The 16,958-nt window shown below is 40.4% G+C and overlaps 1 protein-coding gene across 1 annotated transcript in view; it reads left to right on the top strand.

The window, feature by feature from the left end:
* LOC141658260 (PI-PLC X domain-containing protein At5g67130-like) overlaps positions 1-16,304 on the top strand; it is a 74,559-nt gene extending 58,255 nt beyond the window's left edge. Inside the window, exons 4-7 of the mRNA XM_074465379.1 lie at positions 2,263-2,563; positions 2,663-2,886; positions 7,413-7,428; positions 16,057-16,304. Of these exons, the coding sequence (XP_074321480.1) occupies positions 2,263-2,563; positions 2,663-2,886; positions 7,413-7,428; positions 16,057-16,160 (645 nt within the window). The 3' untranslated portion in view covers positions 16,161-16,304. The remainder of the gene's footprint in view (positions 1-2,262; positions 2,564-2,662; positions 2,887-7,412; positions 7,429-16,056) is intronic.
* The last annotated feature ends 654 nt before the right edge of the window (positions 16,305-16,958 follow it).

Here is a 16,958-nt window from a genome sequence, read left to right as displayed (position 1 = left end):
TAATTTTTTTTTTATTTTTTAAGAACAAACAACAACGGTTATTTATAAACAACCCGTTTTCTTTAGTTATAACAACGGTTTTGTATATTACAACCCGTTGTTATACCGTTCCCCCCAAAATTGAGTCACATTTTCCACAACGGGTTTTTATACTTAAAACCGTTGTTAATAGTTTTAATAACGGGTTCCTTAAGAAAACCAACAGTTTTTAAAACCTTTTACAACGGACGCTTTAACAACGTCCGCTTTTTTGTATAACAACGGTTTTTAACCGTTGTTATAGCCTGTATCTGTAGTAGTGATTCCAGATTGCTTTAAACCAGTTGACTCGGGGCCTAGTTCCTTTGAACCATTCATAACAACCAGTTGGTGTAAAGCCATCTGGTTGAACATCCCATTGCCCATTGATGTATCCAGCACTCATTTCCTCCTTGACCTTACAGATTCTCCTCCAAACCCAGCTTGAATTTGTACTAGGTTTATAGTCCATCCACTCCTGACCCTTGAGATAATTATTTTGTACCTAATGCACCCAAATTGAGTCCCTTTTTGTAGCTACCCAGTCAACTAGCCTACCAACCATGGCCTTGTTCCATGCTTCCTGATCTTTGAGCCCTAGTCCTCGTTCATCTTTAGGTCTGCAGATAGTATCCCATCCCACAAGTGGTGTTCTTCTATAGTCTGCACTATTATCCCATAGGAAATTCCTACACACTGCCTCAATTCTCTTGATAATTCCCTTGGGAATGATGAACATTGAAGCCCAGTATGAGTGTAAAGAACTGAGCACACTCCTCACTATAACCAGCCTTCCTGCATAAGAAAACATTCTTGCTCCATAGCCATGTATACGAGAGCAAATTTTATCCACTAGGCATTCACAATCTTGTTTTTTAAGTCTCGTGGTCTGTATTGGCATACCAAGATATTTGAATGGAATGCTCCCTTCAGTAAATCCTGAGACCTGTAGTATTTCAATCTTAACCTGCTCAGGTACATTTCTGAAGTATGCATTAGACTTTGATGCACTTACTTTCAGCCCAGTAGCTTTAGAGAAGGTGGCAAAAGACTGCAACAAAAGCATCATTGAAGTGGCATCCCCTTTACTAAAAAGGAGGACATCATCAACAAACATTAATTTAGCTTCATCTTATAAGTCAAGTTTCTCTTTTAAGTCGCCCAAGTAAGAAAACAAAGTAGCAAGTCAAACTAAGCTAACAATATAACATATCATACTACAACGAATACTCGGCCAATTAAACTTACTGCGTCATTTACGCTACATGATATTACAATGTTCTTCATACACAAACCCGCTAATTCCAGTTAAAATTACAATACAAATTGAAAATATCAAACATAACTTTACACGAAAAATAATCATTTTTCTTTTTAATTACTTGATGATAACAAAATCTAAAATAGCAACCCGTGCAATTTGCACGGGTTTAAGACTAGTTATCGCACAAAAGAAAACCCAAAAATAACGAACCCACGAGAACCGCAAGCTGCGGTTTTGGCTTGTGGCATTTCTTCCAATTCGTGCTCCTCCCTTTTCTTCCTTGGTTTCCTCCTTGACTTTTCCTCGACCGTTGCCCTTAGCTTTTCGATCTTGACTTTTATTGACTTTGCTTGACTTTGACTTGATTTTTACTGGATTTGACTTTGATTGACCCAACTTTGATTTTCGTTGCAGTTAGTCTCACTTTAGACACATATATCCGTCTAAAGTGTACACAGGTGAAATATGTGACCACTTACATAATAAGACAAAGTGGTGACATCTCAATTATTGTTTGTTTTATTATAAAAGTGGTGTGATATTTGACCCGTCTATAACTTTAGACGGATAGTGTTCGTCTAAAGTGAGAATTTGTGTTTTCGTTGACCGTCCTTACATTGAGTTTGACTTTTGATGGCTTTGATTTCTTTGACTTGCCTTTTAGCAAATTGAATTTGTCTCACAAGTCTCTTAAGATATACAACCAAATCAAATGTAAATCAATAAAATTGAAACCAAATATATTAACCGGTATATACAACATAACATACTCAAAATATGACAATTGACAATGAAAAACACATTAAAAGCACCTGACTTGACATATTTACACACAATTAAGTACATTATATACCAACGTTTAATGATGTCTTCGTCATTGATAAAGTTGTAAACTTTTGTTTTAAGTAATATAACTAATTATATAATTAATAAATTATTTCACATAAAACTCTAAAAAATTCCATGATTGTTGATCATAGGAGCCGGCAATAAATATCATGATGGAGATCGAGGCATTTCTATCTTCAAATCCAATGGAAATCGTGACGTTAATATTGGAGGATTACGTCAAAACCCCAAATGGGTTAACCAACCTCTTCAAGGAAGCAGGGCTAAAAAAGTATTGGTTTCCAATCTCCCGGATGCCAAGGGAAGGCCAAGATTGGCCTATTGTTCGCGACATGGTGGCGAACAACCAAAGACTGATTGTCTTCACTTCTAAAAAGTCCAAACAAATAACTGAAGGTGCGTATCAATGGGACTACATGGTTGAAAATCAATGTACGTTTTATTTTTAATGTCCTGCCATTTGATTTTTCGGTGTAGTTTTAAACAACAATTTTGATGTGGACTATTCAAATTTATTTTTTTGTTTGGCAGACGGGGATAACGGAATGAAAAAGGGACAATGCATAAATAGAGGAGAATCATCGCAACTGGATGATAAATCCAAGTCTTTGGTATTGATCAACTATATTAGGTCTCTCCCGTTGAAGCAATTATCTTGTGTAGACAACTCACACAAGCTCAAGGAAATGCTTCGTACTTGTCAAGTCTATGCCGGAGATCGATGGGCTAATTTTGTTGCAGTTGATTTCTACAAGGTACTACTCATTTACCCTTAGTCAACTAGCTTAATTATAAAGTCATAAGAAGTGGTGCTTATAACCAGAGTATAAATACCGTTTGTTGCCCTTGTGACTCCCTTTACACCAAAAAAACAACATAGGCATTTATCGACTGAAAAACTCGATCCGCAAAATATAAATTTGGTTAGTAAAGTTATTTAATGTCTGAAATTGAAACTTTGCTGTCTAATTAAGTGGGCAAAAAAGCTACCGATTGATAGCTTCTCAGTCGGTAATTTACCGACTGATAGCTTTAGTCAGTGATTGTCCAGTACTTATAATTTAAACTGTATGAATGTCATAAATGAAACCTTTTTTTGGGTTTGGCAGAGTTGAGATAAAAATGAAACCTTTTTCGAGGTTTGGAGTAGTTGAGATAAAATCACCAATTGTTCACTCATCTGCTATTGATTTATTAAATACACTTCCCTTAATCGAGCTTCCTCCCTATATTTCCTATGTTCATGGGCTTCTTTTTGAAGTGTTTCCGTTATTTACGTTTGCATTCGCAACCCATAAATATGGCCCCTTCTTGTAACAACCAACCGCGTTAAACAATGCTTGTTCCGGTGATACTTCTCCTTTTTCTTTGTAGTCATTTTGCAATTCTCATATTGTTTCTACGTTACGTAAAGAAAACGATAACTGGTCAATAACATTTATCGTAACAATAAACAAAGTACCTTATAGTAGTAATAGTAACATAATTTTTTTTCTTTTGAACTGATCAACTCTCTTTTGCCATCAATCTCTTTGCTATGACTATCATAGAAGAGCTCTTGTGCTTTAGGCTCTTCGCTTGCATTTTCTCTAACTTTGAAAACACGAAACAGAAAATTATTTCCATACGGTGACATTTAGGGTGTGTTTGGATAGCAAAAGTGGAGAGAAAGGAAGGGGAGGGAGAAGGAGGGAAGAGAAAAGGGATGGAAGGGAAGGGGAGGGAGAATGGAGGAGATCATTTTCCCTCCAAATCTTGCCTTTGTTGGAGAGGAAATAATTTGGCTTAGAGAAGGGAAATTGAGGGATCCAATTTCCCTCCCCTCAAAATCCCTTCACCTCCATTTTGCTAACCAAACAAAATATCATCCCTCCCTTTCCCTCCCCTTCCTTTCCCTCCAAATCCTCCTATCCAAACACACCCTTAGCCTATTTACCATCTTAAACAAAAATTATATATAAATATAAATGTTTAGACGCTTTACCATTTTTGCCGTATTTTATATTGCCTTAATTGACCAATAAAGGTCTTTCTTCGGCGCATTTATTGTTCAATAAAGCTTGTTTCGATTTCTTGCGAAATTACATGCCGTTGAGTCTGTAATAAAAAAAGCCTTGTAGACAATCAGACGCATCCAACCTGGGCAAGGTTTATCTTTTTCATTTATCTTCGATCCGACATCATTCACATTATTTTTAAGACCCAAATGCGCAGACTTGTCATAGTCTCCTCTAATGGCATTCTCATGGGTGGGACTCCAAGTACAAAATCCCTAGAAAGATTACAAAAATGACAACAAATAATTTGTTGCTACAAAATAACCAGAATAGTTACAAACTCATAATATTTGACCCTCTAGTTCGGATAAGGGCAGTGGTATGTAGTAGGTTTTGATCGATCATGTAACTCTACAAACCACTTTTGTGTTGTCAAATTTTTAAAAAAATAATAAAGAAATTAATTACCATTTGATGAAGGCTCTGTTTGGTAATTCGCAGATTGATATTAGCAGAAGCAGATTGATCAAGCAGATTATAAATGACAGATTGGATTAACAGGTTTGACTAGTATATTTCAATTAGCAGATTTTGGTTAATAGATTGTTGTATCTATGTGTAGATTGTTGACGGATTCATATTTCACAATCTACTAATGTGAATATCTTTGGGTAGAAGAAAGATATTGGAAAACAGTAGATTGAGCTCCAATATACTCTTTCAATATGCCATTTACCAAACACTCAAATTAGTAGATTGGTGAGTCAAACATGCTAAAAGCCTTGAATATGCTGAAAATTTCTCAATCCGCCGTTTACCAAACACCCCCGAAGTCATATTTTTATTCCACTTATTTATATATATAAGTAAAATAAAATAATATACCACATATTTCGGGTTCTAAACTACGCATAGAATCGAAATAACGAAATTTGCCTGAAATCTCGTTGGTTTGAGCATTCTCCATTCCAGGCCCGAGTCATCTCCTGATCCCTCTTCCAGATCCCTCTTCTTAGCTTCTGATATGTATTCCTTATCATCATCCTCGTTTATGTCCTCCTGCCATCTAAAACAATCTAAATGTATACTAAAACACATTCACAATATACTGACAAATATAATTAAATGGACATGATAATGATCTTAATCTTAACACGACTTCTTCTAATCGTTGTCAAAAAAAAAAAAAAACACGACTTCTTCCTCTACAATGTCATCGTCATCTTCATATCGGTCCTTCTTTCCTCTTCGTACTCTATAAATCTCCTCTTCATCCTCTCCCCTTCTCCATGCTGCCTTATCCCCTTCACTCAAATGTTGTATGATATATCATCTTCAATAATCATATACAAATTTGTTAACATGTTTCAACTTTCAGCACACTTTACTCCTCCACAAGGATTCCTTATTTTATGTGACATAAGAAGTACAAAATTTAGTTTCATTCATCTAATAATCAACATATTTTAACCCAAGAAAGCACTTTTCATTTCAAAACATCCAAATGCAAGTAGAAGATGATTAGGCTACAAATACATCATCTAACTCAACTATTATTGGCTAAAGAAGATTATCTATAAGAAAATGATATCAACATTTAATTTGGGAGATCAAGAATGTGTGTCTTTGTTGTAGAATTGCAAATCCATGGTAAAACTGAAGCAAGTTCATGAGAATGTACTAATGCTATGATTAAGTATCATTTAATTAACAAAGTTGCCGAATCAAAGATTCAATACCACGAACATCGACAAATCCAGAGGCGGATCCAGGAATTAAAAGTATGTAGGGCTAGGTCGAAGTCGGTTCTCAGTTGTCATGTGAAGTTATATGGTTGTATACTTGTATGTATGTAAACTCCACGTAGTTTATTGTCGTAGCCTTGACCAATGGCAAAACCACTTTAATTAGAATTATACGATACTAATTTTTTCTTATAAAAATATCCGAGCAAGTTTTTAAAAAGTATTTACTCGTATAAAAATATTTTTCAATGCTACCCACAATTTTGTTAATAATTGCTTAGTAAATTAAATTAACAAACCATCTTATCTTACTATCCCGTCTACCTTTTTGAAATACGGAGTATTCGTGTTTTTTTAATTGTTAAAATGACTAATACTAACCTTTTTGGAATTCAACTTAATGGTGAAAGTATTTAGCAGTAACTTTCTTGACAAACAAAGACCATATTGTTACGATTTAATTAATGTGGCAACAAAAAATAGGAAAAAACACAAGTTATAATACAAAGAGTATTGAAAGGACCATATTGTTACGATTTAATTAATGCGGCAACAAAAAATAGGAAAAAACACAAGTTATAATACAAAGAGTATTGAAAGGACAAAAATAAGCTAAAATTGAGAGCAGTAGGTATCGAACCAGCGCATAGCATCATATCCCACAACCTTATGATTGTCCCTTTTACCAACTACACCACTCTATTTTGCTGAATATCTAATGAACTATAAGATTTTAACTCGAATCGGGTTGGCATGTAGCATACAAATACAAGAGTTTGCTGGATCCCCCTGGACAAATCAAAGTTCAAGACCAACAAAACAACCCCAATTCCACCTAACCTTCAACTAATAAATGGTGGTGGGTAGGCGGTGATGGTTGGTTTGACGCGGTGGTGGATCCGTCGAGTTTAATTAGGGAGAAAGCAATTTTTTTTCCAGTTGCAAACCAAATAACTAGCTTGGAAAGTTTGTTCTGTTTTTGTTTAATTTATACATCGTATCAACCGATTAAAAATCAATTGGTAATTTGTGAGCTTGGTCGGTAATATGTAACTTTACCGACTGATTTATTTATTTTAGCGACCGAGTTGCTTTTATATCGAAATTTACGACCGTTAATTCTGGACCATTGTTTTTGTTTGGCGATTAACATTATCAACCGAGTTTTACTGTAGTCGGTATTTCTTAGCCGGAAAATCACTTATTTCTTATATTGTGCCATTACTCCTAAAGATACCCGAAACTTTTAGTGTGTGTTCATGTTAATCTAGTTCATGTCACAAACTCCTAGTTCATAGGCATTTATTTTTCCATCCACAAAAAAAAAAGTTTCCTCTCCCATAGCTTAATCATAGTAACAAAACCAATTTGTAATAACTCGACTAACTTAATTCATATGAGTCGAGTTTAATTTTCTTTCACTGAACCGAGGATGATTTTGCTCATTTAAGGAAAATTAGTCTATTATATTAGTATCCTATCGTGGAGTATGTTTGTCATGAAACTCAAACTACTTACAAGTTCGTTTCAATTATGCAGAGAAGCGAAGGAGGAGGTGTAATACTCCGTATTTATGGTCTTGGGGGTACTCTATCGAGTAGCCCTTACTCTGTCGAGTAAGGGTATGTTGCAGAATAAAATAGTTTCTGACCTGTTGGGCACTCGATCGAGTAGCTGGGGCACTCGATCGAGTAGGGGGGTACTCGATCGAGTACCTTGGGTACTCGATCGAGTGTCCGGTTTATCGGGGGAATTTTCTCGGGTTTTGTTAATTACGCGATTAAGGTATTTAAATCAATTCGTCTTTATTCTAAATCACTTTTACCAAAACCTAAAACCTGTTTAAGAGAGAAAGCAGTCAGTCATCTTCCTAATCGCGTCCTTAACAATTCCCGGAGATCAGGCGGTCGGATTGCATCGTAGTTTGTGTCGTTGGATTCGTTGCGTCGAGGGTAAGCTTCTAGCATAATTTTTATAACGTTTTGATAAGATTAGTGAAACCCTAATTTTAGTAATTGGGGGTTTTTGTGAATAAGTGATTGAATAGTAGTATTCGTATGTTTATGTTAGGAGGAGAGTTCATAGAAGAGGCGTTTTGAGGCATTTGTAGATACCGTGCGCTTGTGTGCTTTCCGGGTAGGATTTCTACTCGGTATTAGTCCCATAATGGGATATTGGTGATGTGTTGTAGTTAGTTAATTGATTTGTTGATTGTAATTGTGATTGTGATTGTGGTTGTGTTTGTGATGGTTCTCGAGATGCGTTCTCGGCTGAGTGGGGTCACTTGCGGGAGTGATCTCACGCCCTAGTTTCGCCTTCGTGGAACCCGCCACGAAGGGATGTGCACATTAATGATACGGGGTTATCGCTCGTACGATGAGCGGGGCTTAGGTGGGAACGGCTGCGGTCCCCCATGGCGTGGTGGGTCCGGTGGACGGTCGGTGATTGAGACGGTGTTGGATGTGGTTGTGTGTGTGTGTGATTCATTTGTCTATTTGTCTTATGGTTGTTATTTATTTTGATTGTGTGATTTATGACCCGGTGTTGTTTTGAAAACTGCGGTGATCCATTCGGGGATGGTGAGCAGATATTGAGCAGGTATAGAGATGATACGGGATAGTTGGGATGGCCACGACGTGACATTAGAGTCTTCCATTTGTAGTTTAGCTTTATTTACATTTCAGTTTGAGTAGACAGTTTGGAATAATGTATTTTACTATCAGTTTGGGTTTCAAGGATTGTATTCATTCATTAAACGATTAATAATAAATGTTGTTTCTTTATCGCTGTTGTTTGATTATCATACCTCGGGCAACCGAGATGGTGATGTCTCCATACCTGAGTGGTCCTGGTAAGGCACTCGGAGTATGGGGGTGTTACAAATGGTATCAGAGTACCCTGCGACCGTGTGGTGAGCCCGTGGTCGGGAGTACCCGGGTCACACACCTAGCGGGGGAGGATTCTGGGCTTGGCTGCGGTCAAGTTGGAGGCACAACGAGGACGTTGTGTTCTTTAAGTGGGGGGATTGTAATACCCCAAGTTATTGAGAGTAAGGTTGTCCCACATCAGGGAATTGAGGAGGTTGTGATATGTTTATAAGGGATTCCACCCACCACTTAGTAACAAGGCCTTGTACTTTTGGGCTTAAGTGAGGACAAGTAATGGGTCCAAAGGTACATATCCCATCTTATTGGGTTGTGTTACGACCGTGGTGGGTCGGGTTGTTATAAATGGTATCAGAGCGACGATCCTGAAACCTGTAACCAATGAACTTAATGAACGTAGAGAGTCAATTAAAATGAACCCGGGGTAAAAGTTGTAGGAGCTAGTGCAAAGGCTTGGGAGACGTCCTAAAGTCGCAAGGGGTCGCCCTACAACTTTGAACCGGTCACGTGGGGGAAAATGTGTTTGAGTCATGTATGTGCTTAGTGACTTGTGCAATAAAGTGATGAAGTGTGATGAATGTTTGGTGTTGAAATAGGAAGTTGAGCGTGTGAAAGAAAATAATGATATGTGGAACATGTTAATGAAATGATAACATGTTGGATGTTTATAATGTGGCTTTAATAGCATGATGAATTGATTTCGTTGATTAGTAGAATAGATGCGTAGCCTATTTGTTAGAATATAATGAGGTTTGATAAAGTTGGCATGTTAGTATACGAATAACATGCGGGTAGCTTGTACGTATTGGGGGTACTTGATCGAGTGAGACTAACTCGATCGGGTAGGTTTTTGGCGATTTTGAGTCCAGAAACGAGTTTTGGGGCACTCGATCGAGTAACTAGGGGTACTCGATCGAGTAGGGGGTCACTCGATCGAGTAGCCTAGATACTCGATCGAGTGGGTTAGAGATCAGAAGGTCTGTTTGGTTCTGGAGTTTGGGTACTCGATCGAGTACATGGGGGCACTCGATCGAGTAGCCCGTTACTCGATCGAGTGGGTTTGGATACTCGATCGAGTGGGTTCTGGGCAACGCGTGTTCGTGTTTTGAGGTTTAGTACGCGTGTTTATGTTTATCCCTTTCTTCTATAGCTTCAAGATGCCGCCCAAGAGAAACGCTTTGTACGCGAGAGCTGAGGTTATGACTACGGATGACATCGTTAAGTTGTTGGAACATCAAGACGCTCTTACAGAGACCCTGAAAAGAGTGAATGAGGACAAGGACAAGAGTAAGGAGAAGGAGGTTGACCATGCTAAAGTCAGCCTCTATATCGCGAGGTTTAACCCGAAGGAGTACAAGGGAGTTGAGGAGCCTAACCACCTTGATAGTTGGCTGAGGGAGATGGAGAACATACTGGATTTAGTTCGCTGTCCGGATGAGATGAGAGTGGATCAGCCGCATTCTATCCGAGGGAGGCGGTGGCAAGTGGTGGGATTCCGTGAAAGTGAGTGCCAAGGAGATGTATACCAACCAGGGGTTACCTGCTATACCTTGGGAGGAGTTTCGTAGAGTTTGTGAGGAAGGAGTTTGTGCGAGCATGTAAGGAGTAAGTTGAGGGAGGAGTTCGACAAGTTCAAGATGACTATTTGAGATGTCCGTGGTCGAGTACTACAGCGGTTTAATGAGAAATCTAGATATCCGAGGACATGGGTTTGAGTGATGAGAATTTGGCTTTGAGGTTTGAGAGTGGACTAACCACGAAGATTATGGATAAGTTACCCGTGGGAGTCCTCACTGATGTGAAGGAAGCATATGAGAGGGTGGGGAGAGCCGAGAGACTAGTGGAGATGGCTCGGGAGAGGTCGGGTGGAGAGAAGAGGAAGTCGGAGAGCGAGGGTGGTGGCCAATCTAATTACAAGAAAGGCAACCACAATCAATCTAAGGGATTTTCTTCTGGTTCTGGGTTTAGTGCTGGAACTTCCTTTGGGCGAGGTCGTGGGAGTGTGAGCAACAGCTGGGGAGTGACCTGCTTTGGTTGTGGTGGCGTAGGCCACAAGAGACATGAGTGCACGAGCGCACCGAGATCTTTTCGAGAGACTCGCACGAGCTTTGCGAGCAATGACCGGTGGATCATGGCCAAACAGGGGAGGTCGAGCTATCGAGTGGAGGCAACCGCAACGGCGGTAATTCTTATCGAAGACACCGATGAACAACAACAACAATCAAGGGTCGGGTGCTAAGCCGACCGCATCGCCTAATCTTGTCCAGGGAGGTGGACGGAAGACCGATGGCAAGTTGTTCATGATGGACAAGAAGGCGGTGAGGAGGATGCGCACGTTATCAGGTACATTCCTTGTTAATGGTATTCCTACGTTTGTTTTGTTTGATTCGGGGGCTTCTCAGTCGTTTGTGTCTTCGAGTCATGTAAAACAGTTGGGTTTGAGAGTATATGAGTCTGTTAGGGAGCAAGTTTTCATACCTTCAGGGGAGTCTGTATCGTGTGGGAGGTTGTTTAGAGATGTATCTTTGATAGTTGGGCAAGTCGATTTCCCTGTAGACTTGCTAGAGTTTCCTTTTAATGGCTTTGAGATGATAGTTGGGATGGATTGGTTAGGGAAGTATAAGGCTAAGATAGACTGTCATCAAAAGAGAGTGTCGCTAAGAGGTCCTAAAGGTGTAAGTGTGTCTTATCGTGGGTTTCTAGTCAAACCCAAAGTTAAGTTGATTGCAGCTGTCACTTTGAAGTCGTATCTGAGGAAGGGATGTCCTCTGATTTTGTGCCACGTGAGAGACGACCGGATAGAGAGCCCGGCAGTTGAGGAGATACCAGTGGTGGGAGAGTATGCAGATGTCTTTCCAGAAGAGATTCCGGGGTTGCCACCGAAGAGGGAGATAGATTTCACCGTTGAGTTGAAGCCAGGGACGGGGCCAATCTCTAAGGCACCGTACCGCATGGGTCCTAAGGAGATGGAGGAACTTAGGAAGCAGTTGGATGATTTGATAGAGAAGGGATACATTAGGCCAAGTGTATCGCCTTGGGGAGCACCGATTGTTCGTGAAAAAGAAAGATGGGAGTTTGAGGTCGTGCATAGATTACCGGAGCCGAACCGTGTGACGATAAAGAACAAGTATCCTTTGCCAAGGATAGATGACTTGTTTGATCAGTTGAGTGGTGCAACGGTCTTTTCTAAGATCGATTTGAGATCGGGATACCATCAGGTGAAGATTAGAGATGTGGACATACCGAAGACAACCTTCACGTCGAGGTATGGCCATTATGAGTATGTGGTGATGCCATTTGGGTTGTCAATGCGCGGCGGTGTTTATGGATTTGATGAATAGGATCTTCTTACAGTTCTTGGATCAGTTCGTAGTAGTGTTTATCGATGATATCTTAGTCTACTCTAAGACTAAGGAGGAGCATGAGGAGCACCTGAGGATCGTGTTGCAAACTTTGCGAGATCATGAGCTGTATGCTAAGTTGTCTAAGTGTGAGTTTTGGTTGGAGAAAGTTGCTTTTCTGGGGCATGTAATCTCTAAAGATGGGGTAGCTGTGGATCCGGCGAAGATTGAGGCAGTGACAAAGTGGGAAGCAGAAGAATGTCGCCGAGGTAAGGAGTTTCTTGGGTTTATTTGGGTACTACGGGCGGTTTGTGAAGGATTTCTCCAAGATAGCTAGACCGATGACAGCGTTGATGAGGAAAGAGAACAGGTTTCGTTGGGATGAGAGTTGTGAGAAGGCGTTCCAAACCTTAAAGGAGCGTTTAACCACGCTCTCCCTGTCTTGGCATTACTGAAGGGAGCGAGAATTTTGAGGTTTATACCGATGCTTCGAAGAATGGGTTGGGATGTGTGTTGATGCAGAATGGTAAGGTGATCGCCTATGCTTCTAGGCAGTTGAAGCCTTATGAGGAGAACTACCCTACTCATGACCTGGAGTTGGGTGCAGTGGTGTTTGCTCTCAAGATTTGGAGGCACTACCTTTATGGAGCAATCTTTAAGGTATTTTCGGATCACAAGAGTCTCAAGTACATCTACACACGAGAAGGAGTTGAACATGAGGCGAGAGGAGGTGGATGGAGCGATTGGCGACTACGACATGGAAATCATCTACCATGAAGGAAAGGCCAATGTTGTTGCCGATGCTTTGAGTAGGAAGAGTGTACATTCCTTGTGTACAGCTCTATCCTTGATGAGGTTGGAGAGAGGAGGTAGCGAGCTTTGGGATTCATATGATGCGAAAGGAGATACCATGAGCGATATGACAAGACGGCTTGAGTTTTATGATGACATTCGGGATAAGCGAGGCTTTGGATCCTAAGATAGTGGAGTGGAGAGCTGGAGTAGAGAAAGGGACAAAGTGTCCGGTTTTCCATTCATACGAGATGGTAGCTTGAGGTTTGATGGTAGGTGGTGTGTTCCTAATGATGAGGAGTTGAAAAAGACAATCATGATAGAGGCGCATTGCACACCATATTCGGTTCATCCGGTGGAGACAAGCTTTACAAAGATCCGAAGAAAACGTTTTGGTGGCCTGGAATGAAGAAAGAGACAGTTGAGTTTGTGTCCCGTTGTTTGACATGCCAGAGAGTTAAAGGGGAACAGAGAAGACCACAAGGTAAGGTTCGGTCCTTGGAGGTGCACGAGTGGAAGTGGGAATCCATTTCCATGGATTTCATTGTGGGTTTACCTAAGAGTCAACAAGGTAACAATATGATTTGGGTGATAGTGGATCGGTTGACCAAGTCAGCTCACTTTGTTCCAATGAAAGATACATGGACTAAGGCACAATTGGCTATGGCCTATCGAAAGAACGTGCTTAAGTTACATGGAGTCCCTAAGGACATAGTGTCTGACAGAGATGCGAGGTTTATATCAAGGTTTTGGAAGGAGTTGCAGGAATCGTTGGGAACAGCCTTTGAAGATGAGTACGACATTTCATCCTGCGACGGATGGGCAGACTGAGAGAACAATCAAGACTCTTGAGGATATGTTGCGAGCTTGTGTGATGGATTTTGGTGGTAGCTGGGAGCAGAGGTTGGACTTGATAGAGTTTTCTTACAACAACAGCTATCACACTAGTATTGGTATGGCACCGTTTGAGGCTTTGTATGGGAGGAGATGTAGGAGTCCAATCTGTTGGGACGATAGTGCAGAGGCAGTGGTTTTAGGACCAGAGATGGTACATGAGATGGTGGAACAGATTAAGATGATCAGGGAACGGATGAGAGCAGCTCAGGATCGACAAAAGAGTTATGCTGATCTACATCGTCGGGACATAGAGTTTCAGGTTGGGGACAAGGTTCTTCTGAAAGTGTCTCCTATGCGTGGAGTTATGAGATTTGGGAAGAAAGGCAAGCTAAGTCAGAAGTTTATAGGGCCTTATGAGATCTTAGAGCGAGTTGGGGAAGTGGCTTATCGTTTGGCTTTACCGGCTGCTTTGGAGAGAGTGCATAATGTGTTTCATGTATCGCAGCTGCGGAAGTATGTGAGTGACCCGTCGCATGTGTTGGAGGCAGAGAGCTTAGAGCTGGATGAGTCTTTATCGTACCTTGAGGTGCCTAAGCAGATCCTAGACCGAAAAGTTAGAAAGACCAGGAGTGGTGAGACAGTGTTGCTTAAGATCCTTTGGTCTAACCATGAGACTGAGGAAGCTACATGGGAGGCGGAGGATATCATGAAAGAGCGTTACCCTTTCCTTTTTGATCAGGTATGTATGGTTACGAGGACGTAACCTTGTTTCTTTTAGGGGGGTAGGAGGTGATCGCGAGAGTTTTTAAGAGTTTTTACACCCTCTTGTTTATGTTGTGTCGGTATGTTGTGTCGGTATGTTTGTCGGGATAAGTGGGTTAGTAGCATGTTTTACGTTGTATTTATTTTGGACCTTCGAGTCGGGAAGCTTATGGGGGTACCTTTGTTTGGTAGTGGTTTGAACTTCGGGGACGAAGTTCCTTTTAAGGAGGGAAGACTGTAATACTCCGTATTTATGGTCTTGGGGGTACTCTATCGAGTAGCCCTTACTCTGTCGAGTAAGGGTATGTTGCAGAATAAAATAGTTTCTGACCTGTTGGGCACTCGATCGAGTAGTGGGGCACTCGATCGAGTAGGGTACTCGATCGAGTACCTTGGGTACTCGATCGAGTGTCCCGGTTTATCGGGGAATTTTCTCGGGTTTTGTTAATTACGCGATTAAGGTATTTAAATCAATTCGTCTTTATTCTAAATCACTTTTACCAAAACCTAAAACCTGTTTAAGAGAGAAAGCGATCAGTCATCTTCCTAATCGCGTCCTTAACAATTCCGGAGATCGGGCGGTCGGATTGCATCGTAGTTTGTGTCGTTGGATTCGTTGCGTCGAGGGTAAGCTTCTAGCATAATTTTTATAACGTTTTGATAAGATTAGTGAAACCCTAATTTTAGTAATTGGGGGTTTTTGTGAATAAGTGATTGAATAGTAGTATTCGTATGTTTATGTTAGGAGGAGAGTTCATAGAAGAGGCGTTTTGAGACATTTGTAGATACAAATCCTTGTGTGCTTTCCAGGTAGGATTTCCTACTCAGTATTAGTCCCATAATGGGATATTGGTGATGTGCTGTAATTAGTTAATTGGTTTGTTGATTGTAATTGTGATTGTGATTGTGGTTGTGTTTGTGATGGTTCTCGAGATGCGTTCTCGGCTGAGTGGGGTCACTCATGGGAGTGATCTCACGCCCTAGTTTCGCCTTCTCGTGGAACCCGCCACGAAGGGATGTGCACATTAATGATACGGGGTTATCGCTCGTACGATGAGCGGGGCTTAGGTGGGAACGGCTGCGGTCCCCCCGCGGGCGGGTCCAAAGTGGACGATCGGTGATTGAGACGGTTGGTTGGATGTGGTTGTGTGTGTGTGAGTTCAATTTGTCTATTTGTCTTATGGTTGTTATTTATTTTGATTGTGTGATTAGTACGACCCGGTGTTGTTTTGAAAAAACTGCGGTGATCCATTCGGGGATGGTGAGCGAGATATTGAGCAGTATAGAGATGATACGGGATAGCTGGGATGGCCACGACGTGACATTAGAGTCTTCCGCTGTAGTTTAGCTTTATTTACATTTCAGTTTGAGTAGACAGTTTGGAATAATGTATTTTACTATCAGTTTGGGTTTCAAGGATTGTATTCATTCATTAAACGATTAATAATAAATGTTGTTTCTTTATCGCTGTTGTTTGATTATCATACCTCGGGCAACCGAGATGGTGATGTCTCCATACCTGAGTGGTCCTGGTAAGGCACTCGGAGTATGGGGGTGTTACAGGAGGCGCGTTTGAAGCATTAGATATGCTTAATGGGAGACTACTATGTGGACGGGATGATGTTCATACTTGTATGGTTCCTCCTCCAAGAAATAACACCGTAGCATAGTGAATTAATGCTCAGAGAAGTATTAGATTATGTAAATATTCTTCAATGATTGTTTGTATATCCCAGTAGTTGTTAAATATTTTGGCTTGTACTGATATCTTCTTGTTGAGTTTATCGATCCGGTACTTGATAACCATATCAAAACCAATTAATAAGATGCATAAATATGCATATAATTATGACTCATCAAACTCCCACAAACCATCTCTTTACTTTTCCTCAAGCAAAGCATCACACATTACAAAAGGCAATCATACAAATGGTGAATAAACAACTCAGAGCTAATGTTGATGTACATACAAATCCCAAGCTATCCATATCTATAACAAAGTAATGACCAAGGTGTACCAATAAAATTTATTCAAAGGTACGGTAAATAGAAACCGCAGCTCAAGTCTCAAGTCACCATAATATAGACAAATGCCAAATACCTTTCGATCTTGCAAGACAAATTAGTCGGATTTTCGCGGATTTCACTCGTGCACTCATATGTATGTAAGGGTGAGTTATATGTGAAGATAAAAAGAAGTATAAGCACTCACTCAACTTATGAAACATGCATGCAATCTAATGTGATAGAGATTTCCCTAACTAGTATGCAATCACAATGTAGACAAAAGTACATGTATCAAGAACAATAAGGGTGGCAAATGGGTTAAAGAGATATAAATGATTTGTGCCAAAGCACGTTATCGATATGAGGAGCTAAGACGGTAGTCGCAGCGCTAAACCAAAATAGAAACCAAATCTTTGATAACAAATACAAATGAACCCAACTTAGAGAAATAATCTTAACTT

Source organism: Silene latifolia, chromosome 1 (genome assembly GCF_048544455.1).
Source record: "Silene latifolia isolate original U9 population chromosome 1, ASM4854445v1, whole genome shotgun sequence".
In the NCBI taxonomy this organism is placed as follows: domain Eukaryota; kingdom Viridiplantae; phylum Streptophyta; class Magnoliopsida; order Caryophyllales; family Caryophyllaceae; genus Silene; species Silene latifolia.
This window is presented reverse-complemented; position numbering and strand designations above follow the sequence as displayed.